This window comes from Penicillium taxi (assembly GCF_028828555.1).
Source record: "Penicillium taxi strain IBT 34144 chromosome Unknown utg000005l_segment0_segment0, whole genome shotgun sequence".
In the NCBI taxonomy this organism is placed as follows: Eukaryota; Fungi; Ascomycota; class Eurotiomycetes; order Eurotiales; family Aspergillaceae; genus Penicillium; species Penicillium taxi.
Window position 1 is genome coordinate 1,706,342 of NW_026643207.1, and position 23,409 is coordinate 1,729,750.

Consider the following 23,409-nt stretch of genomic DNA (forward strand, 5'->3'; position numbering starts at 1 on the left):
GTAAATTATTGAAACCCTATTATGAGTGCATTGTATCAGATCTAGAGTTTCTATGGCATTCTAACTTCGAAAGGTTGATTGAAGAGAATCAAATCAAAGGCATATTTCCGAAAACTCCAGGAACCATAATTACTGCTTGCAGACCTCCCATTTGGGCACGCCAACTACCTTCAGTGAGTCTGTCAACCCAATCCGTATCCAGTTATCAATCTCCTTTTGAGTAGAAACGACAATGTAACCCAGCATGCCAATCGCATTGACACCGGCCTCTCCATTTATTGCAGCGCGTTGCCTCGGCAGCACAACCACCCAACGCTTTGTGATGATAAAGTTATGGGGGCATGCAGCGTTGGGGCTAACAGCCGCATTATGTGTAGTGCAACCTTCCCATATCTTAGTAGATTGCTCAAGAAGCTCGGTATATATCTTCAGCAAAGTTTCTGGCGTAGTCTGAGCATCCAAGCGGCGATAGAACCAGTGGAAGGGCACTTTGGGTTCCGGGTCATTAGAGTCCAAAAAGGATGCAAAAAGGTTTTGTGGCGTTGGGATAAATTGCAAGTGTTTATGCAGTCGACTGCAGCCTCCATCCTGGCCACAGTTGAAAAAGCCGACATAATCTCTATCCATTGTGGATATGATAAGCCACGCTGAGCTCAGATCATTCAGATCTAGAGCTTCATATTGCCTCTGATGTCCATCAGAAGTTACGAGCATGAGATGCGGTCTGGCATAGCAGAATTTGTTTGCTATCAGAACGTGCGTGCCGTTGATTTCGCCAATCTCAAAGCCTACAGTGCTGATATCGCTTCCATCTCGTCTCTGTTCATCGTGCTCCTTCTCTGATTTTGACTGAAGGGTTGGCTTTTTTATGAGAGCAGTTGTGAGACAAAATTGAAACTAACGAGGTTATTAGGCAGATAAAGCAGAGAAATTTCGGTATTCTGTACCTTAAGATCTCCATCAACGTAATCAATCGTTTCTTGCTGGTCATTGTATTGGACAATGCCAGAGTTGACAAGCTTGTCGAACTCGGATAATATGGACGACTCATTGATATTCATGATGAAAGAATCTGAATCTTCAAAAGAATTGAGCAAACTGTAGAACCAAAACTAGTATTATGGGTATAGGTTGTCAGAATCTCAAGACTTCAACTTCAATTTCGATAAAAAATAATCGGCGGGTAATTAATTACCTTTTCGGTTTTCTATTTATGTATTTAACTGACTACGGAGAAGTTGGTTAACCAACTTAGTTATTGCCCATTTCATGATTATATAAGCTGGTGTATCTTATCGATAAGCATAACTGCGTCATTCAAGACGAAAATAGCCAAATCAAGGACAAATCAACGCCTTTGCTTTTCAATGCTTTATGCATCATTTGAATACGAAATGCAAGGAAGCTCTTGCATAATATTGCTTATTGCTTCTTAGACCAGGCTGAACCTTTATTAATCGCAACATCCCCGTCTGAATAATGAAAAAAGCACAGTCTACACAAACTGTTATTAAACGATATTCAATCTTTAGTTATGGCATCGGAGACTCCAACTCTCATTTCCCCCAGGCCAATTGCTCCGGAAAATGAGCCTCTACTAGGCCGTTCTGGAGATGTCACTCAGACATCAAGTGAAAAGATTGCCCGCAATCTCATCACAGGTGAGCTGAACCCCTCATATTTAAAGACTCACGACTCACTCTTGTGCAGGCTCTGCGGGTGTTGCTCAAGTTGCCATTTGGATTGTAAGTAATGAGTGATGATATCCCGCCTAATCATAATACAATTTCAAACGAGTTCATGGTCTAATGACATGTCTAGCTGGCTGCCCTTGTTTGGTCAAGGGTCCTAATGCAACCACCAATCTTGTTTACGGCCCATCCAGTAAGCTTACATCTTCAACTTACATAAATTCAACCTAACCTGTCATTCTGTCATTGTGTCATAGCTCCTCGCCATCTCCGCACTTCTTCTACAAGTCCAGGCAGCCCTAATTCTACAGCCAACTACAAGCCCCGAACAGAAGCTCCTCGGCACTCGAATCCACTACATAATCCAACTGGTCAGCATAATCGGCTTTCTTTCCGCATTCGTAGTCATCGAAGTCAACAAGGGCAGCCATGCACACTTCACTTCTCCGCACGGTATTCTCGGCTTGATCACCGTCATCTTCATTGTCCTACAGTCTCTTGTTGGAGTGGTCCAATACTTTTTGCCCGTCACTATCCTCGGCAGTGTCGACGCCGGCAAAACTATCTATAAATATCATCGTTGGTCCGGATATGCCCTTCTGCTATTGGAGTCTGTCGTTGTCGTGGCTGCCACCCAGACGTCATTTAATAAAGCTACTATCCATATTCCTACTTGGCCAGTCGTTATCGCTCTCATCATCGTTTTGGCTGGAGTGGGTGCACGGATCAAGAAGCACAAGTTGGGGCTGTGAGTGACTTGGCTCTCTTGGTTTTGCACTGAAATCCTTGGGAGTGAACGGCTCTGATCATTGCTGCCTATTGAAAGTCATTTTTCCAACATTATGTCTACTAAATGCCGAATATCAGCCTTGGGAATGATAGGAATAAAAAGACAGTGAAAGCGTGGAGCCATCATGCCATCGTAAATCATTAAATAACACAGAAAAGCCAAGCCAGACATAAAGCGCACATCAAATCATCACCATAAAAACGTAAATGGGTATACAGTCATGTATTCCTCGGACAGGACATCAGCCCAAGGGAAAATAAAAACAAATTGATCATCTCCAAGCAAAACCTTCCAGTAAGAGTAATTCCTGAAATAGGACAAGCACACATAAACACTGTATTTTGTTCTATCCGCTCCACGGTAGATCAGCCTCTGCAATGCGGGTGCAGGTCAAATAAGGCAACCCCAAAGCAGAGCTCTCGCTCTCCTGCAATCCAGAACGCAATACTGGTTTCACAATTTGATGGGCTAGTCGCTTGATTTCATCCATTTTCCGTTCAAATCGCTTCATAGTCTCGCGTGTATAGGGAGCATCAGATGAGGGGGTGGGATGTAGCTTTAGAAAGCGCTTGAGCTCATCATGGGGTAGGTATGCCTGTGTAGAGGTGGATCCGATCAATCTATACACGCGGGCAGTCTGGTCAGGTATTGTTGGTGGCCTTGAAGAGGTTGCTTGACTACGCGCTCCGTTTGATGGCACAGGAGTACTGGAATTCTTGAGAATTGGCGCAGGAGGAGCAGTTGTGCTCTCGATTAGCCATTGGCGAAACAACGAAACAGCGAGCCAGTCCAGATAGGCATTGTTGGGGCCGACACGCTCGCCTCTCGAGGTAGTCAGAGACAAGCGAAGGAGCTTGGACATGACGCGCATTTTGAGATCTTCAAGGTCTTCGAATTTGTCTTCAATAAGATCCCGTACGACTTCGGGCACCGGAGCATATGAGCCGTTCCGCAAATTTGGTAATGCGGCAGGCCACTGACCCACGACATGGATCAAGGCTTCTGAGAAGATGACTCGGCTCCGGGCTAAATATCCGAGCTTGAGATAGCTGGGTGGATACTTGGATATCTGCTTAAATAGCCGCGAACCGAAGCCTAATAGGTGGTGGTCTACCCGAGGGCCTGTAACGGGCAGCGCGTCGTACATATCTGCCAATGCAAGAAGAGACTTGCATTCTGTATAAGCGGAAGCAATGTTGACGCTGTTTAAAATCGGTGGGTAATTATAAAAAATGCGAAAGAGGTTATCGTAATCGCGAATCAGTGGATCACTCGGGGTTTGCGCTTCAGATTGCATTCCCGTCAAATTAGCCATAGACCTAAAGAAAACGGCTTGTGAATTTGATGGTTTCGTCATTGTGGGAGGATAAGCTGTTTGGTCGCCACTGAAGATGGGCGCATATGAAGGTTGCTGTTCAGAAAGAGAATTAGCCATTGTTGCGCTAGTGCAACGTGCAAGTCCACCAACCTTTTGCACTAGAATCGGTTCTTCGTCCGCTGCAAGATTGGTCCAGTCGAGTTCATATCTCCAGTGCCGACTTTCTCCTTTCTGCGCAGAGAGTCTACCACTGTCAGATTGAGCTAACGTGGATCCGTTTGAGAGCGAACCATCCTCGCTCACCCGAGACATGTCGGGTTTTGAGGGGGATGTATTCTGAGACCATTCCTCGCTTGTGCTCGCCTCGAAGAACCCCGAGCACTGCACCAATATAAGTCGATGGAGGAGGTAGCGCTGTTCTTGCGACCCGACGCGAATAGCAATCTCCGTGTCGCCGGTGTACGCGAAAATAGGGAAATCGTTCGACGAGGCATGTACGGAGCCGCCATGCTGTGAACGACCCGACCGATGTCGTCGGCCTGAAAGAGAAGGGCGCGACACTGCAGACGGGGTACTATTGTTCGGGGCAGTGCGATCAACAATCTGCGCTTGGGAAACCATTTTGTGGAGAGATGAATGCGACGCGTGGAAACGAGTATGCGCCGGTGACTAACACCCCGTCGGCACCAAAGGGGATCGGGGATCCGTCATCCGTGGATGTACATAGGGCGAGATGAAGGTTTTGAAGGGGTCGTGATTTGTGGATGGAATACTGCGCGATGGTTAAAGAATGCCGCCAAGTTCATAGATTGAGTGTGTCTAGTCTCTCTGGTGACAATGATAAAAAGGGTTTAGCGCAGCAAGTACATATATACAGTTTGAATAGGTACGTATAAGATCTGTATCAGTTTTGGATTTAAGTTGATTATTTCGTATATCTAGATGTCATATGCCATATGGTATGATTTTGACTCTTTTTTACAATTCTTGTTTTCTTAACCCTAACACACTCACCGAGTTTAGGTACAAAACTTGGAAATGATAATAATAGAGGGGACTCAGGTACGGAGAACATTAATACACAGTAAGCAACACGGGCCATCACGTGTCCACTCCACTTAGAGTCTCTTTTGATCAACTCTTCTTGATCATGAGGCTGAAGTCTTGTTTTGATATTCACAAACTCTCCTTGATTTGGACCGACACGATTGCTACTATGGGCCTTGGATAATTGAGCTTGCTTATTTGCTAGCGGATGAACGCCCTTCAAAGAGACGAGCTCGGGGCAGTACGACTACGAATTACTTTTAAAATAGATTGAACCTTGGTGGGATTAGGTATTTGCCTAGGCTTTTAGTTAGGGTCAGGTACCTACTGTGTAGTTAGCGCCCGTGTGGGGACTTTCCATTCATATGTACGTATTACTCTAACTATTCTTCGCCGCCACTATTTACTTACACTTGTATCTACTTAGGTAGGGAATGGTATGTACACAGCCTGGAGTGAACTGGAAACGCTGAGAAGTTCCAAACCGAGTTTGATATTCCATTTTCTATGAGCCTAGGCCATTTTTCAAGGTTATAAGACCGATCATGGTACATAGTCCTCCACATTGTATGACTGGCAAGTATCAACTATCTATATCAATATTGGAACCTCTCCTTTCATTATATAAAAAAAGAACTCCAAGAAACATCTAGGTAATGTCTCCCTGAAACATGAAGCTGGATATAGAATGTAAAATCCTCCAAAATTGGGAATAGGAAATAGGGGAACCGCAAGCAGCGTTTCAAGAGTTGGCTGCAGCCAACAGACCAATTAAGTTAGGCAATACTACAATATGGAAATTTGATGATATCTGCTTCATAAGTTCTAGATCACATTGTGTTTTTTTCTTTTGTTTCTCGCGGTTAAAATCCTTCTTTGACCAAAATCTTAAAAGGAAACGAGCCGCGGCCTCCGTGGTTCCAAAAACTCCCTTTTCACGCCCCTCCAAAAACTCATCCCACATAACTAATACTTTCAAATTGTTTATTCGGAGATTCAAGAAGTTGGCTGGGACCCCACTGGTTCATACGTCGGTCGAAGCAATACGGTTATACGTGGTCACACCATCTGCTATTGCAACGCTCGCTCCTTACTCGTTCGACGCCCAAACCCCCGCGATCTTCAAAAATCTGGCCCTGGCCACACCTTCCCGGGACAGCTTTCGTAGCTGTCCCGATCTGTCATCACTGCGGATCAACCAACCCTCCCCTAATTCTGCCGATTTCGGTGTCGAACTCACCACCTCACCTTCGTTGTACCAACCTGCCCCGCTCGTTAAAAAGCGCTCCAGTCGTCAGACGGTCTCCAAGAAGGCGCGCGGCGTAATCGGCAAGGTTCGCGCATTCCGGAAGATCGCTGCTGCCAAAATGGCGCATCCCTCCATCAAAATCGACACAAGCGTACCACCCACCAAGCGCGGATTAGAAAACGAAGGCGAGGGTGGGCTCGATGTGCTAGCCGTAGAACAGGAAAATCCCCGACTGGATGCTGGAAACACTGAAGATGTACCGCCGTTCCTATGTCAATCAGTGTCGGGTGAGTGAGGAGAGGGCGCATGCGCCCCTCGGAGAATACCTACTGCACGTGCGAGACTATTTGACTGACCGCTTTGATCATGCAGAGATTCATGACAAGTTTGAAGATCTGGAATGGATACAGAGGACGCGATTGGCCGAGGGGATGCTTTCTAATGACCCAAATCACCCATTTGCTCTTGAGATCGATCCCAGAGTCAAGGCACGGAATCGGTATATTAACGTGCAAGCATGGGCCAACTGCCGGATTCACCTGCGGGTGCCGGATGGCCAGTGTGACTTCATCAATGCTTCTCCAATTGTATTAAAGGACTCGTTTACTCAACAAAAGAGGCGGTACATTGCAACTCAGGTTCGCCTCCCAACCTTCCCTTCCTTACCTCATGACGTGGTGAGCCTGGCTAAACAATCAATAGGGACCCAAGCTTGGTCAATTCTCGCATTTTTGGCAGATGGTATTTGACGAAAGTAAAGAAGTAGGCGTGATTGTCATGCTCACTCGGACCTTTGAAGCAGGCCGGGAGAAGTGCGCGCAATACTTCCCCTTGGGCCCTGAGCAACCTTCTACGACGCTCTTTGTGGAGGAATCGGATCCTACCGAAAATGACGAGACCCCAGAGAGAGAGCCCGCAGTTTTTGGAATAGTCACATTGTTGGAATCGACCTTTGATACCAAATCGCAATCTGAGATTCGAAAGCTTGAGTTGACTGTAGGGTCGAAGTCGAAGATTGTGTGGCATTTCCTTTTCGCAGGCTGGGCCGACTACTCTAAACCAGAAGCGGAAGATCGTGACGCGCTTCTCGATTTGATCAAGCAAACAGCTTCTAAATGCAGCCCAGAAAACCCGCGCGTTGTTCACTGCAGCGCAGGGGTTGGTCGGACAGGAACCTTCATCGCGCTTGACCATCTTTTGCAGGAGCTCGACTCGGGCCAACTGCTCCAAGTATCCGATCCACAAATTGACCCGGTATTTAAAACAGTGAACGAGATGCGTGAACAGCGAATGATGATGGTCTACAACGAGATGCAGATACAGTTCATTTACGAGGTTCTTCGTGAACAGACTGATGCGAAGCTCGGCAAGACTCCAACTCAAAATCAAGAACAAGACTCATCAGAATCTCAGGGTGAAGAGCCCCGGTCTGCAAAGTTGGCCAAACTGAGCAGCAATGAAAACTATCTACCTGCCTTTAAGCCCGAGCTGGAGTCTATCCCAGATGAAATTGTAACTCCGGTGCGAAGCGAACCTGGGACACCTGAGGTCTCCGGCAACGAAAAGTGAATACTCCATGCTTGGTCTGCTTCTTTACAATTCCATATCAACCGATGGCTTTGGTATTGGGGTTTTCCTCTCTTTCCATTAACTTACTCGTGTGATGTGATCATGACTTTTCACTCCTCGATCTCCTTTTCCTGCATCATATCATGGCAAGCGGTGTTGAATCATATTGTTTCTATTCCCCAAGCAACTGCTTATACGGGTTTCATTCTTCTCTTATTAATTCCCAAGTTGGCTATATGTCCTATTGGATACCCACGGCTTCCTATTCTCACTCTTGATGCATTTTTCAACATATGTAGCTCGATACTCTCTACGTGAAATTACCTTCGAACCAATACATATTAACAGATGTCTGAATAGTATCTGTAACTCTTGATCCTTTATATCAGCAACAGAAGTATTGCCTTGAAAATAAGCTATTCACGAGGTTTTCATAAGTGAGGCTACTCTTTGCGATTTGCTTTGATCCATTTTATCAGCTCTTTCTTAAGTATTTGTATTTGTCTTTCAACCCAGTATCAATATGCGTGTATCTAGTTCATTCATATAGTTTGTGGTAACATCATTTATGCCTACGTATATCACGATAACTGATACCTCGTAGGCGGATTGATGAAATTCGAACGCATTATATCATCGCCGACATAATCATAATAGCAGCCTAGTGTACAAACAAACATCACCTCTTAGATTTCTATCCTTCTATATTCCCTCCTTCAAACATCCGCACGTGCCCAGGTGCTTGATCAATGACACTCTGCATGCGCAATCACTCACGTCCCTCCTTCCTATCCCGTGGCATCATGACTCGACTGTCCCAACTCCAACTGGCTGTCACAATTGAGGAAATGTTCCTGGTAAGAGTTCTCACTCAGCTCTATGTTGAAAGATTACTCATGAATTACAACTTATAGGAGCAAGCCAAGATACAGCGAGTGACCTTGAACGAGACACTTCGTCAGGTGAAGTCCGAAATCACCGAGCACATACAACCTGGCAGGTTGCTATTTATTCTCTTCCCTATCTTCAAGAGTTGCTGATCGTTTCATGGTATAGCTTAGTTGGAGTTCCCCACGAGCTTTGGCTCCGGTATTACAACACATTGCGCCTAATCACCTGGGGAGAGCGTCGCACCACAATGATTATTCGCGCAACTGCCCTTCGTCGCCAGGTTGGGCAGAAACAACTTCGTGATCGTCACAACTTGCCTGACACCAAGCGGATGGATATGGATCGCGACATTATTCTTGTCATGTTTGATCACTTTGATTTGCCGCCTTATGGTGCAGATTTCTAGGCTGCCTTGAGGGCCAGCCACATTTCACGCTCTTATTTGGAACTGAACAGTACTAATTGTATCTTTAAAGATGAATTTGATTAGGGTTCAAAAATTCTTTACCTGGCCAAAAAGGTGCGTTGATGATGTTCTCATTATGGCTGCGATGGCTAGGTAGAACGCGCCTCAGACTGGATAGTCCTCTATCAACTCTTGGTCAAATTCAATCGATGATCAAAAATCAACCGTGGAACCTAGGTGATTAAGAGCTTCATTAGTGGCACTGAGATTTGAACACAAGTCTGCTTCTGTCGTGATAGCAATTGTAATAGTCCTGGTTGAGTAAACTTGCAAAAGTTTTCATAGATGTTGATTAAACTGTACAGTTCTTCAAGAAGAGCGAACTCTGGACCTGATTCTCTAAGAGATATATATTGCAGTCATATAAACTGAGATGGACTTGGCAACAATATGACCTCAGGAATCATCATGCCCAACTTCTATAGGAAATGCCGTAGAGCGTAAACAAAAAAAGAAACAAAGGCGCTTTCGAAATACAATATTGGAACTAAATGACTGGTATCGTACCAAAATGAGATCGATCAGTACATCAAATCATAAGACTGAGACTTGTGGCGTATTAAGCCAAGTTCAAGCCATGTGTTGGCCTGGCTGTGCAGATATTTCGACCCAAGGATATCATGGCTCATTGAAACCATTAATCCTTGCGTTTCGCTGCAGCATCGTCTAGAGCAGAGCCACCATTGGCATCTTGATAGCTTGGAGGAGATGGTGACACCTCAGAAGGCCCTGGGCCATCATCGGTGTCCCAATTATCAACAGCGTTCTCATCCCAATTGTCCACTTCATGCTCCAGGGAAGTCACGCCAGTTTCTTGGGGACTGAGTCCGTCGTCGTGAATGCTGCCAATACCAACGCCGAGCTCAACATCGTCGGTTGTACCCTCCGCCACCCCGAAGCGGTTCTTTCGGCGACGTTCCAGCATGCGACGATGGTACCAACTACACAGACCTACAGCTCCGAGACTGCCAACTACATTTGCAACGATATCGAATAGATCGAATGGTCTGTCGTTAGGCAAAAGAGCTTGGACGATCTCGGAGCCGATGCCAAGACCAAGTGTACAAACGAGTAATGTCAGGTGGAGGGTTCGCCGACGGGTGGTATCTAAAATCCAGTAGAAGGCAACCGACAGGAGAAAGAAGGTGACAAGGTGGAGAAATTTATCATTGGGTTGGAGTCCTGGCGGAATGTTGCTGTCGGTGCTATGTGGAAGTAGTCCAATATAAGCCGCTATTACGAGTAGCAAAGCGAACCCTCCTAATGCGGGTCAGTAAATCGTTGGAAGTACGCGCCATCGGATAACAAACCTGCAAAAGGGTAGCGGATCTTCATGTTGCTCAGTTGGAGAAGAGCAAACATTTAAATTCTGAATCGATCAGAGTGGTGTTGCCGAGATTACAGTCTTCAGCTTTTGGTTGAGGTTTGGTGATAAGATCAGATGGTCCCAGCTGTTGCCTTACGCGTCATATGTGGAGAAGATCAGAAGTCGATATGGGCGGTGAATTATGAGATGGAATAGAAATTCAATACATAATAAATGAAGTCAGATGTACCACCTTAAGTGAAGTAAAGCTTTTATGTATTTCCAATTGAGAAGCAAGTTGAAGTTAAGGTCATCTTGACTGCCATCGGCTACAACTGGCAGAACTTACTCTCCGCCTTTTCCCCTGCCGTAACTTCATCCCCGTTCATGAGAAACTTCCCTCATCTTTTTCATCAAACCTCGCCTTTATTCCATCGTTTTTTGAATTTCTCAAATTGCCCACCTCTTAGGCTGACAACGCGGCGTATCTCTATGCATTTTTCTCCCTACCAACCGCCTTCGTCGTGAACTCAAAGGCCTGCCTTCTCAACCCTGGAGTATCGACTCTGGCCCGCCCCAGAACCGGGGTTTTGGAGCGACCATGTCGCTCGGTCAAAACGCCTGGCCCCCTGGCAATATTCGTCCCCCTGATGATCACAATGACTCACTGCGCCCTGTCAATGGCTTGGTGAAGACGTTGTCGGGGTCGCGAACTCCCCAAATACGCGGTTCTGTCAGCGCCGAGGGACCGAACCCGGGTAGTATGAGATCTGAGCCCGACACCGCGGTCGAGGAAGACCCGCGCATAGCTCAATTTCGCGAATTGTTTCGGCGCAGTGATGCTAAAATCAATGCGCTTTTTTCTAACTCCTATTCTGCCGATGATTTCCCCGGCGCCGTGGTCGCGGAGCTCGAGCCGCCCGAGTCTAAAGCTGAACGCGTCGATGCGCCGGAACCTACCTCGACGGCACCCACAAAATCCACTCGCAAAATGGACGACGACTACGATGATTACGATGAGGACGACGACGTGGATATGGCTGATTCAGTTGAATCGACTCTAAAAGCTAAATCGGTACCCCCTTCGCAGGACCCTAGTGCCACCACCCCACCAGTCCAACGTCCCGGTACCTCTGCTTCCAACAGTGCGGATGGGACCAAAGACTCAAAAAAGGAAACATTGGAAGATATTCGGAAGCAACTCGAAGAGGACAAAAAAGCCACGGAAGAAGCTGTCAAGCGGAGCTTCCATACCATGTTTTACACCCTTGAAAATGACCGAGATGCCATGCTAGATCAACAACGATTGGAAGAGTCAGAACGTCAGGTAGAGGCAGAGATCTCTGGCCAATCCCACTCCGGTGGTAACAACCCCACCAGCGGCTCGAACGGCTACAGCACACTCAGTAACACTAACCTTGGAGCCTCAAGCCTGACCTTGAAAAACCTCATTGCACGAATTGACAAGAAGCGTGATATGGTCCAAGCTTCCGATGCCGAGCTTCGAAGTCTTTTAAGTGAGGTTCGCAAAAATCGCAGCAAGTGGGCTAGCGAAGACAAGATTGGACAGGAGGAACTCTATGAAGCTGCTGAAAAGGTGCTAAGCGAACTGAAGGCCATGACTGAGCACTCGTCTGCCTTCCTCACCAGGGTCAACCGGCGTGATGCCCCTGATTATCACACAATCATTCGACAGCCAATGGACCTCGGATCAATGACCAAGAAGCTCAAGGGTCTACAATATCGCTCGAAGCAGGATTTTGTGGATGACCTAAACCTCATTTGGGCCAATTGTCTAAGGTACAACACTAATCTGGAACATCCGTTACGCAAACACGCTCTGTACATGCGGAAGGAGACCGAGAAACTTGTTCCACTCATTCCGGAAATCGTGATTCGGGATCGAGCCGAAGTCGAAGCTGAAGAGAGGCGAATACAAATGGCAGAGCTTGATGGCGCCGAGGAAAGCGACGATGAGCCTATCATGTCCTCGCGGGGAAGGAAAGCCCCGGGTAAAAAGTCTGCCAAGGGCACTGCCCCCGCTCGCCAAACCCCCAGTGGTTCTGAAGGTCCCCCAGGTGTTTCAACCAGTCAGCCTCCAGTGGCTGCTCGTTCAGATTCAGATACCGCGATGGAGGCAAGTCAAAATGGGTTCACTACACCCCCTCCTGGATCGAATACCCCCTCGGACCCTCTAGGACCGGCAGCAGGTGCTGCAACCAGCCAAGATGACGAAGCAATGGATATTGACGGACCAACTACATTGACCACTGCGTTGAGTGCCCTGTCAGTGCCTGGGGTGGACTTGGAGGATGTTGAATTCAAGGTATGGAGGCAATTGACAAAGAAGGACCGGGCACTTATCGCTGCGGAGCGACATCGTTTGCTCAAGGGCGACAAGCTCAATCTCGATGAGCCAGCCCTGCTTCGAACAAAAGCCGGCATGCGTCGATGGCTTCGACACGACAAGCAAGCAGCCTTTGAGGGTGGCAAGACCGACAATACTAGTTCCCACGCAATGGAGCCAGCTAGTGAGACTCTGGCGGAGGGCATTGAAGGCGAAGAAGAAAGAATGATTCCGTATTACTACGATGTCATGAACGGTATTCCCGATCTACCAGAGCGCCTCCTTTGGAAGGAAGACGCGGAAGGAAACGTCGTCGATGCCTCGGAGGAATTTCTCAGAATGCTCCCGCAGGGTTCTTTCAAGCAACCCGAGAGCAAGCTAACTCGCAAGCTGGATTCGAACATGCGACAGTTGCAGGAAACCCGCAAGATTTGCTCGAAAATTGGCATCGTGAAGCAGATGCAGCTCCAATCTCAGATGTATCAAAACCAATTCCAGAAGTACCAGCCTGAGCCTTTCGTGGAGCAGGACGTTTCGCCCCATGTCATGAATGACAGCGGTCCAGTTATTGCACCAGGAACTTGCCGTGCAGCCCTGCAGCGCTCTGTCGCGAAAATCTTCTACCACACTGGGTTCGAAGAGTACCAGCCATCGGCTCTGGAGGTGGTCACAGATATCGCCTCTGATTTCTTCCAAAAGATTGGCCGGACAGTCAAGTCCTACATGGAAGCTCCCAAAGTCCCGACGACCGAGTTTCTGGAATCTGCAACGTCTGCGGTGGAGTGGAAACGCGCCTACACAGAGCCAGAGGTTGTCCTCCATACACTCTCGGCCGTTGGTATCGATATCGAAGAGCTCGAGTCTTACATCAAAGACGATGTTGAGCGGCTCGGAACAAAACTGACTACAGCCCATGATCGCCTCAAGTATCTGCTCACTGAGCTTCTCCGACCTGCACTTGCAGAAGGTGGTGAGGATGGCTCTAACGCCTTTGCCGATGGCAGTGAGCAGTTTGTTGGGGGTGATTTCGCAGAGGATATCGACGAAGATTTCTTTGGATTCAAGGAATTAGGCTTGGACCGCGAGTTTGGCCTCGCTTCTCTCAGCGTGCCGCTCCACTTGCTGCAAAACAGGATGTATAGCGCGGCAAACCCACAGAGCACCAGGTCAGTTCAATATCATTTGACGTATATCTTAGTTGCTAAAGTTACTAACTGTACTGTCCTAGTGCTGCTCAATCTGTGGATGTCTTCCAGCAACCACCTCCGTACTCTCGAATCTCCGTCGAGACTTTGCCTAACCAGATTGGATTGGTACGAACATTCTTCAAAGGTAAATTGGACGCCAATCGCGATGAGCCTCTTGTGGAAGATCTTGAACTTCCACCTAAACAAAGACCCATGGCTATCAAACCACGTCTTCCGGCATCTGGTAAGATCCCATCGCTGCCTGGCGTAGCAGGACCTACATCGACCCCCCAGAAACGCCCTGCTCCATCGAACACTGCGGCATTGAAATCAGGAACTACAGAGCCAAACAAGAAAAAATCCAAGAAGACCAACGGCTTGGTAAATGAAATTTCCAATTTTAATATTGATGGAGATGCCGAGCAGCCCGTCGACGGCACGCTCGACGCTCATCCCAATCCTGATGCCGCGGCTGATTCCCAACAAGACCACGTCAATGGCACCATGACAAACGGGACTACAGCCTAACGAACTCAGAGTATCAGGAAGTTGTAGATACTGTTCGAGTCCTGTTGCATGGTAGGCCGTCCTTCTTTACGTCTAATATCTCTTTTCCAAAATTCATTCTTTTACCTCCTCTCTCATACGCTGTAATGCGTAAGGAAAATAAGTCATCAACTTCGGCGACGAATGATATGATCCATGAAGAAAGCCAGAATTCTAAAATCTGATTCGGAAGACTAGGTGATTTCAGCAGATCAATATAACTTGGCTATGATGTTCTAAATGGTAGAGTTAATCTAATTGAAACCACGCAGTGCCTCATGTCAATGACCCTAGTATTCCCTGTGTTGTTTATAATGTCTCTTCCTAAACTGGGTCATCAAGCATCCGTAACAATGTATTCCAAGGCTCAGTCCTGCCATCATTCTTCACATGCATCACAGCCTCTTAATTCCAGCCGACTATGATCATTTTTGCTATCTCATTATTTCTACTTTTACCCATCCGATCTTATTAGTCGGTCATTTATTTGTTCTGGTCTTGATGTCTTCTCTTCGTCTGCGTAGAGATATTCAATACCTAAATACCTGGGTACAAATAGCCAGCTTCATATGTACCTACCTGCATACACAGCGCAGCCTTAGAACCTCTAGGCTTCAGTAGCCAACCTACTAGATATAGTTCTATTATGGGAAGTCCCGTAGTCTACAGTTTTTTCAGTAGCAATTGTGGCTCGAAAGCTCTTTTTTATTATCCCTTTTAACGCTATATTATACAGCGTCAAAAAAATAAACTATATTCCAAAAACCATAAATTCCGAGTAACCGTACTCAAAAAAAACTTGCGGAGATCGAAAACTCGCAGGGCATTTCGTATTTCCTAGTCGCAATGGCCTGAGCGCCCTACTCAGGAACTCCTTGTAGAAGCATAGAAATCTATAGCATTTCAACTTCGAATGAAAAAGGCAGCAAAAAAAATCACAAAAAGGGTATTCCATCACTAGAGAGCTCGAAAGCTCAATAGTGCAGTTAACGGCATTCCAGTTAGATCCACCACATGCTCTTGTCAAGGCGGTTGGAATTGACCTTCATGTCCAAAAGAAGATCAGCCGGGAACATAGGATCAGTATAACCAGGCTTGGTGGCAGGATCGCGGTTCTCCACTCGCTTGCCATGTTGGGGACCATGAATAGACTTGACATCTTCGTGCTGACGGGCACGGACGGATATCAAGTGCGCATAGTAAATGGCCGGGTGGATCGAGACCGAGGTAGTTGAACGAACATACTGGTAGCTGTGCTCATAGATCATGTTCACAAGGTCGTCGGGCTTGTGAACCATCTCATCCAAAAGGACCTTGTAGTGAACCGGGCGAGCAGTACCCTGGATAGCAGTGTGTGAATAAAGGAGGAAATCCCAGCCATGAGGGCTCACAATATCACGATCGATCAAAGTTCCGGGAAGTGGGTTGCCATTGTTGTCAGCAGCACGCTTATCCTTGGGGTTAGGGAATGCGCGAATATGATGGCGCTTATTGGCAGTGATAACGGTCAACTTGCCCTTCCATCCGTCACCACCGCAGGCTTCGCCAATAACTTTGCGGATATCAGGAACTTCCTTGTTCAGGATGTTTGAGTACTCAGATTCAGAGACACCGTCGCGGAGGTAATAGACGAATTTTGGCTTGTTACCCTTTCCAACAGTCTTGATCCATTCGCGGACAAGAGGGAATAGGATGCAGCGAACGTTGGCGATATAAATAGTCTCCTGATGTTCACCGTTGCATTCAGCGCCACCCATGTAGCTGATTCCGTGCTGATCGGCAGACACGCACATAGCTGCCAGGGATGGGGTCCAGACACCAACAGCCGCGTGCGTAACATCAGCACCGATTATCAAGCTGAAAGGGCGCAGACCTGTACCTGTACGAGTTGGGAGAACTCGGTTGGTAATTCCGCCCAGTTTGGCGTTGACCTTCATTAAAAAGTTGGAGATAAAGATAGGGTTGTTTTGGATCACATTGGTGGACTGCAGAACTTGCGAGGGAACTCCGAAACGGCAGTCACAGTTCTTCTTAATGCGGTGATAAACGAACATATCCTTAGTAGGAACGATGAAAATCATAAGCTGAGGATCAGCCTTGTTGGCTTTTCCGAGAGAGTCGTGCAGAATGCGGACAGCTGCTCCAACATCATCCTTGAGTTCCATGATCAGTGGGCGGTCCTGAATGGTGCCACCATGTCCCTTGTAGATTTGAGTGAACATCGTGACAAAGTAGTCAATCTGCTCTTTGTTCAAAGAGTTGCGATGGCCACTGAAGTGTCCGATTGCCCAGTGCTTGAGAGGAACCTTGTTGGGGCGAAGGAACTTCTTGCCCCGAAGATCCCAGCGTCCCTTGACACCCGGGTTGATCTTAGCGTTTCCGGCGAACTGGATCTCAGGGTTAGGAAGAAGACGAGCTTTGACCTTGAGCATGTTCGGGTCAACCTGAAGACCGTAGCTCTCCAGGTTGGGATCTGTGTCATGGCAAAGCAGCTTCTTATATTTCAGGATGTGATCATATCGAAGAGCAGGGCGCTTTGCCGTGAACTTGATCATTTCACCAAGTTGGACGTCATCAAGTTTGTGGTTATAACGCCCAAGGTCTGTGTGGGTGACAAGTTCCATCGGATAGAAAATCTTTTCGCCGCGGGTCATCAGGACTAGGGGAGTCTTGGGGTATACCAAGGTCACATCGTATTTCTTTTTGAAGTACTTCTCGACAGTCATCAGTTCTGCCTTACCGGTAGCCTTATCCACGACTTCGATAATGTGTGTGTCCGCAAAGTACACACTCAGTTCCTTGATGTTGAAGTTTTTTTGTTTCACGAAGGGGCAATTCTTGTAGATGGGGAAAACACGCACGCCTTTGATATGCTTGTTCAGTGCGTGGAATTCCCGAGAAGGGCCATTTTTGCTAGGTAGAAGAAGTTTAAAAGCCTGCTCTACCGTACGGCATGCAAGCAGTTGGCGAGCAGTCTCTATCAGTCGGTCTCGGCTCCAGAATACAGCATGTGCCGCATCGACATTGAGGACAAGACCACACTAGTAGATGTGTTAGCTATAAACTCACATACATGTAAGTAAATTTAGAGACTTACCATCGAGGGACGGATCATCTGGAAGATTCCGCGATAGACACTGGCACCCTTTCCAATCTTGTGCCACATCGGGTCTCTCCCGGCGTCTCGTGCTAGGTACTTGTCATGAAAGTAATAGGCGTGCTTGTATGGTGTGAAGGTCGCGGAAGGCCAGGCACGGACCAGATGGTCAAGGAAAACTAAGAAAGTCAGATAAGATATCTCAGAATGGTTTCAATTGATAGTAACTTACTTAAAGCTTCGATGACACGTTCATCGACAGCACGCTGCTGTGTAAGCCACTCGTTGACCGGGGCGAGGAAGATCTTACGGCGATGGATGATTTCGACGGTCACATCAACCAAATCAGAGGGCTCAGTGTAACCGACTTCAAGCTTAACAAGGCCTGTGCAGGTGCGGCGCTCAAACATAGACCTACAATATCAGCCACATTAGGCACACCGAAATCATTTAAAACCCAATTGGACTTACCAGGCAGTGTGCGAGCCGTCGAAGATGATATCGCGCAGAATGTTTTGCTCTGCCGTCCACGCAGCCCAGGCTCGGCGAACCATGCGGGGCTTATCATCTAGGACCTTTCCATTCATGTACATGGTGACCTGTTTTCTTGTTAGTTTCAAGGGTGAGTATAATGTTTGGATTCACTGACTTGATACTGGTGGACTGGGGTGGTTGGAAACTTGGAAATTTTGTATGCATTCATGATGAGCTCGACTTCTTTTCCGCTGGTGTTGTGGCCACGGCGAGGAATAGGTCGCACATGCTTGCCCTTTAATGTTGTTAGCACAAATAAAAGATAATTGCAAGAGCAGGACAGGCTGCGTCAAAAGAAATTATGAAGCTGAGAAGGGATAAAAATAAGTTGAAGGTAACTTACACCCTCGCCATTTTTGGCAAATAGAGTGTCGATAGAGGGGAGTTCTTTGGGATCAAAAAGTCGCAGGTTCCTATAGGTAGTCTCAAGGTCTTTCACCTGGTCAATCAAGTCCTTGCTAATATGGCCTTTGCCACTAGGAGCAGACGAACTAGCCCGCTCGGACAAAGATTCGACATTGAGGTTCGGGCAGGTGCGTGCATAATTATCAATATTGCCCGCTCCCCATTCCTCCTTCGTGCAGGTTTTCCGCACGTAAGGAGGCATCTTGGTGATGCTGTTCGATGGCTTTCTCCTTTTTTTTTCTTTTTCTTTTTTTTGTTGGGGTTTAGGGATCGCTCTTTTTGTCAGATGTTAGCAAGCTTGAAGTCGGCAGTCAAATGCAATGAGAAAATCCCTTAAATCAAGGCATGATCATTAAAAGAAATGAAAGGGAGATGATCTGAAGCGAGGTGCTTGAGGGAGTTTATTGCAGACTTGTGGTAAGGGAAGAGTGTATACAATCGCTTACTAGTTGCTATAAGAGGTAGTCAGGATAAAAGTAAGAGAAATAAATGAGTAGAGGAAGAAATGTAAGAATACGGAAGGGAAGGATAAAGTTGTGTGTGGACTAGATTTACCTTGGTGGTTGAACGGGGGTCTTAGAACTTTGAAGTATTCTAGATTTTCCAAGGTATGAGAGGTGATGAAGAAGAAGGAGGATGAGAAAAGAAGAATAGAAATCGAATAAGAGTGATTCTTATAGGAAAGGATTCAGTGAATGCGCAAAATATTGTAACTTGAAAAGTGAATGAAGTGAGATTAGATTTGAAGGTAATTCCGAAGTCATTGTGAAGGTATCTTATAGATATTTTGCACTGTAAAAACTTTCAATTTAGTCTCAATTTGCAAAATAAGGGGTTTCCAGTCTCTTACTCTTAGGGCTAATTAAATTGAAGATTTCATAGTACAAAGTGGGGCAGTATCCATCGATATAATTGGATATCAAAAGCTTGATGTCGCTTTAAGCTCATAACAACTTTTCACACCGCCTAATATAAAGTTCAGAACGCCTCTTATTATTGGGGCAAAACAAACACCTTATTAGTTTACTAAATATCTTCTACAAACTGAGGCAACTCAGGAACCTTGAGGATACTTGATCTCAGATTTCCCTCTATTCAGACATCCTTAAAAGGGGAGGCCCAAACATTTTGGAAATATTATCAATTATGTCCAGGTGAGTATGGATTCTACCAGATTTTTGACGGCAGTAATGCAGTTAAATAGAATTTAAGCTACCATTAAATATCGAATTGAATCAGATCTGATTACAAGGTTGTCGTTGAGTTGGAAACCCAAGGAAATGAATTTTTTAATAAGTTTGGAATAAACCAGGAATTAAGGATGATCAGCAGAAAGCATGAATTTTAATTTTGAAGACTTTTTTCACCATTTGCCTAAGACTGTACGGGTATGGAAGCAAAGAGAAAAAAGGCTAAGTTTCCAATCAAAAACCTTGGAGATACAAGCATAAAACGAAGGGCTATCCATGCCTGATCAAAACATGCCAATCAAATCGACGCCAATAGATGCAACGGATCTCAAGACTCACGCAAGTCCCCACCATACCCTAAATAAAAAGATGAAAAATGGAATGTTAAAGAGGCAAACTTCATCAAGAAGTTGCGAGGATGTTGGTGTGACAGTGTCACCAAAATTGCAGGCAGTCAAAGATTAGATTACGGAATAATTGAGTCTTTTCATAGAAACGTGATTCGAGAAATCCAGCGAACGCTGACAGGAGCTTTAGCGATAATTGCCTGGTACGGATATTAGTTTGACACCCAAGGCTAAGGCAAAGATTTATACTTACTGCCATACTGATTTTGGCCTGATCCAAGCCCGCGAGCGTTTGCCGGAAGTGGGATAAGGGAAGTAGATGTGGGGATGTCCGTCTGGCGGAGGAGATCAACCATCTTCTCGGGAGAAAGACGAGAAATGTTGTAGGATGATGCAGGAGGAATGATGCTGAGAAGATGGACCACATCCCGCGGAAGAGAGGCGGGGGATCCTTGAGGTTTGTATGATGAAGTCGCCTGTCCATTCAACTGCTGAACCCGCTTTTGTTGGTCCATACGGCGGCCTTGATCCACCTTCAAAGGAGACTCAGCACGGACAAATTTGCGTGGACGATCAGAGTCATAGTCCACATCGTCAGTGGGGTAAGGTCGTTTTGGCGAGCTGAATGAAACATCGTTGAGTCGCGGTGAAGGCGCATTGCCAGCTTCCAATGGGACCGCAGCATGCACAGTCTTCGGTCGAGTCTGCGAAGGAGACAATATGGGACGCACAGACATTGGATCGAAGGTAGGGGTTGCATAACGGTGTGAAAACTGATCCAATGTGGGATCTTCTGGGTAGAGCTCACGCATGCGATTTTCCAGGTTAATCACCTGGATAAGATCGCCGTACCGAGATTCATATTCGTGAAGGAAAGAAAAAATAGGTTTAGCTTTGTGAACGTTCTCTGGATTAGAGGCCAATCTTCGGACAGCCGTCTCAAACACAGCTCTGGCATCTTCAAACAGACATTAGTAGATTTCAAATATAAGAGGTAGATTATATGTGACTTACTGATGATGTCGTTAATATCGATCAAATGCTTCAGGTATTCAAGTGCGAAATTTTCATCTTCGGGGAATAATTTCGCACCGCGCTCAAAGATCTTTGTGGCGGCAGGATCCTTGTAGCAATGATACTCCATGAGGGCACTGGCAATGTATACATCACTAGTGATGCGACCCCTCTTACGAGCCTCCGCAAATATTTGACGAGAGCCAGCTAATTCTCCCGGCTTTCCCTTGCCCTGCAGACGACGCATGGACCGCATGAGAGAAATCCAAGCAAAAGAAATTGTCTTAGAAAGGATGTTGATCTGAAAAGAGTGAGCCTTGCAGACGGCATCAATCTGTGCTTTCTTGCGGGCTTCGATCTCCCTAGATTCACTGGGAACATCCTCATCATCATCTTTCTGGGTGGTGTGACTCTCTGGATGTTGCTGCGCAAATGTTTCCTCGATGCGCAAAACATCCTGGGACTCTTGAGTCTTCGCCTTGTCGATCAAGCTGTAAAGACCTTCAAGTAATGCATCATACGGCTCCCTGACTTTGGCTGCTCGTTTGGATGAATCATGCTCGGAATCGGAAGTGACCTCCAGTCGATCGGCGCGCTTGAAGGCCAGTAGACAGCTCTCCGGGTTAGCCTCAATACCTTGCTTAAGGAACTCGGCGCCCTCTTTCTCCAGATCGTTCAAAAAGCAAAACTCCGCGGCCTCAAACCAGATTTCGGGTAGGAATCTCAGGGCCATGAGGGCCTGCTTATAGACATAAAGTACTCTGCTCTTGAAGGCTGCAGCATCTTCATCCTTCAATACCAGAGGGTCCTCTTTCTCCCAGGTGATCCAATGCTTCCAGATATCAAGTTGGTGAGCAAATTCAACATCGCCCTCGGCTCCTGGGAAAGGAGGTAATCTTGGGAGCGAGGTACGAATCAGGTCACGAGTGAAGTTCTGAAGCTCGGTATATGAGCTACGTGCTGTCATGTACGACGGTGAGTGTTCTTGTAGAAATTTGCGACCCTAATGAAAAAGTCAGTGAAATTCGAATTCAAAGTGGAGTGAATTGAGAATAATAGTTACCGTGAGTTTGTTCAAGCCCATTTCGAACTGATCGTACTCCTTCCAGAGAGTATTGACAACTTGCGTCGGCATGGAAATGGCTTTCTGGTATGCCTTGCGCAGAATGTCCATCTTTTGCTGATCCTGCCAGCCAGCGCCTCCAGCAATACCTGGACCAGAACGAATGAAGTCCAAATAGTCGGTCCAGATATTTCCGCAGTCTTTGTCCATGCCTACATATTGGAGAGCCATCTCATATGCCGAGGAAATGACGCGTCGTGCTTCTCCAGCGTTGTCCGTTGTCAAGGGGTTCCGGCGACGGACGTAATCAAGGTAGACAGACCAAAGTTGAACACTAGGTATTGTGAGAAGTGTTCGGTTAAAGATCTGCTCCAGTCGGAAAAATTCATGAAGCTCGGATTCCATTGTGGCGTAAGCCACCCATTGATCAGCCTGGAGTAGTTCGTAATCAGTAAATGTCAATATCGAATACTAAAAATTACGTACCGCCATGGGGAAAATCTTCAAGAATTTCTCATAAACATCTCGTGCGCTGTCGAGACGGTTACGACCTCTGTGCTCAGCAATCAATTCCAACCATGCTGGTATGTCTCCACGGGGGTCCTCGTCAACTCGATCTTGCAAGATTCCCAGACGATCATGGGCCAAGCGGCCTGTGGAAACCGAAGGAGAATCAGGTAGAAGAATAGGGACAGTACTATTCTGAAGGCTGGCATCATAGGAAGCCGACTGAACTTGATCAGAAGCAGGACCATCGTTATTAGAAACGAGAGCAGTAGAATAAGAACTATTGACAGCATTTGACATGGGATCAAAGCCCTGGGCACCAGAGTGTGATGAAACATCGGGGGAAGTGATTTGAATTGCATTTCCTGATTCTCCAGAGATAGTCACGGGCATTGAATTTATGTCCTCAATCCCCAGTGCAGCCGGTGGTTCATAGTCTGCTTCATCTTTGTCATCCTCATCCTCATCGTCCTCAACCTCAAATCCACAAATCGTCTTGGCCTTGGGTTGTGTCGTAGCGGTAGAGGGTGCAATCGGTGTAGATGTGCGGGAATTAGCGCTTTGTGAGCTCAGGGAAGGCTCTTGGGTATCATCAATTTCAGCAATATTCATGTCCGAGGCTGAAGGCATGTCAAGTACAGCTTCAATAGTTTCCACGGCAGGTTCCTCCTCGGTTTGATCGAATTCGGGCGCATGTTGGTATTCATCCACTGTGCGTGAAGGGTCGTATTCTTCTTCCTCGTCATAATCCGAATCTTGCACCTGAGTTGAAATTATTTGCTCTGAGTCTGATTTCACGATGTCATCCCGAAAAACAGCTTCCTCAGCTTCATCGTCCATCATGA

At 46.6% G+C, this 23,409-nt stretch overlaps 9 protein-coding genes across 9 annotated transcripts; 4 read left to right on the forward strand and 5 right to left on the reverse strand.

Annotated features, from left to right (window-relative positions):
- Positions 1–129: 129 nt before the first annotated feature.
- N7495_007974 (uncharacterized protein) lies at positions 130–1,061 on the reverse strand (the record flags this gene model as incomplete). The annotated part of the gene is made up of 2 exons (XM_057210625.1): positions 130–897; positions 948–1,061. 2 exons carry the CDS (start codon positions 1,059–1,061, stop codon positions 130–132), a joined length of 882 nt encoding a protein of 293 aa, XP_057060168.1.
- Positions 1,062–1,534: 473 nt separating this feature from the next.
- On the forward strand, positions 1,535–2,443 carry N7495_007975 (cytochrome b561 domain-containing protein; the record flags this gene model as incomplete). The annotated part of the gene is made up of 4 exons (XM_057210626.1): positions 1,535–1,661; positions 1,711–1,745; positions 1,822–1,884; positions 1,949–2,443. The coding sequence occupies 4 exons, from the start codon at positions 1,535–1,537 to the stop codon at positions 2,441–2,443; spliced, it is 720 nt and encodes a 239-aa protein (XP_057060169.1).
- Positions 2,444–2,827: 384 nt separating this feature from the next.
- Positions 2,828–4,420, reverse strand: N7495_007976 (uncharacterized protein; the record flags this gene model as incomplete). Its single annotated transcript, XM_057210627.1, has 1 exon — positions 2,828–4,420. One exon carries the CDS (start codon positions 4,418–4,420, stop codon positions 2,828–2,830), a length of 1,593 nt encoding a protein of 530 aa, XP_057060170.1.
- A 1,793-nt stretch (positions 4,421–6,213) lies between these two features.
- Positions 6,214–7,664, forward strand: ptpB (tyrosine protein phosphatase PTP1; the record flags this gene model as incomplete). Its single annotated transcript, XM_057210628.1, has 3 exons — positions 6,214–6,382; positions 6,468–6,772; positions 6,798–7,664. The coding sequence occupies 3 exons, from the start codon at positions 6,214–6,216 to the stop codon at positions 7,662–7,664; spliced, it is 1,341 nt and encodes a 446-aa protein (XP_057060171.1).
- An 803-nt stretch (positions 7,665–8,467) lies between these two features.
- N7495_007978 (uncharacterized protein) lies at positions 8,468–8,961 on the forward strand (the record flags this gene model as incomplete). The annotated part of the gene is made up of 3 exons (XM_057210629.1): positions 8,468–8,521; positions 8,579–8,664; positions 8,721–8,961. 3 exons carry the CDS (start codon positions 8,468–8,470, stop codon positions 8,959–8,961), a joined length of 381 nt encoding a protein of 126 aa, XP_057060172.1.
- A 697-nt stretch (positions 8,962–9,658) lies between these two features.
- On the reverse strand, positions 9,659–10,356 carry N7495_007979 (VanZ family protein; the record flags this gene model as incomplete). The annotated part of the gene is made up of 2 exons (XM_057210630.1): positions 9,659–10,281; positions 10,332–10,356. The coding sequence occupies 2 exons, from the start codon at positions 10,354–10,356 to the stop codon at positions 9,659–9,661; spliced, it is 648 nt and encodes a 215-aa protein (XP_057060173.1).
- A 572-nt stretch (positions 10,357–10,928) lies between these two features.
- Positions 10,929–14,389, forward strand: N7495_007980 (SAGA histone acetyltransferase complex subunit SPT7; the record flags this gene model as incomplete). Its single annotated transcript, XM_057210631.1, has 2 exons — positions 10,929–13,840; positions 13,903–14,389. The coding sequence occupies 2 exons, from the start codon at positions 10,929–10,931 to the stop codon at positions 14,387–14,389; spliced, it is 3,399 nt and encodes a 1,132-aa protein (XP_057060174.1).
- A 1,019-nt stretch (positions 14,390–15,408) lies between these two features.
- N7495_007981 (putative eukaryotic translation initiation factor eIF-2C4) lies at positions 15,409–18,645 on the reverse strand (the record flags this gene model as incomplete). Its single annotated transcript, XM_057210632.1, has 6 exons — positions 15,409–17,448; positions 17,505–17,683; positions 17,737–17,918; positions 17,976–18,103; positions 18,154–18,273; positions 18,382–18,645. 6 exons carry the CDS (start codon positions 18,643–18,645, stop codon positions 15,409–15,411), a joined length of 2,913 nt encoding a protein of 970 aa, XP_057060175.1.
- Positions 18,646–20,166: 1,521 nt separating this feature from the next.
- On the reverse strand, positions 20,167–23,407 carry rna14 (cleavage polyadenylation factor subunit RNA14; the record flags this gene model as incomplete). Its single annotated transcript, XM_057210633.1, has 5 exons — positions 20,167–20,180; positions 20,234–20,938; positions 20,995–21,997; positions 22,058–22,489; positions 22,544–23,407. 5 exons carry the CDS (start codon positions 23,405–23,407, stop codon positions 20,167–20,169), a joined length of 3,018 nt encoding a protein of 1,005 aa, XP_057060176.1.
- Between the last annotated feature and the right edge of the window lie 2 nt (positions 23,408–23,409).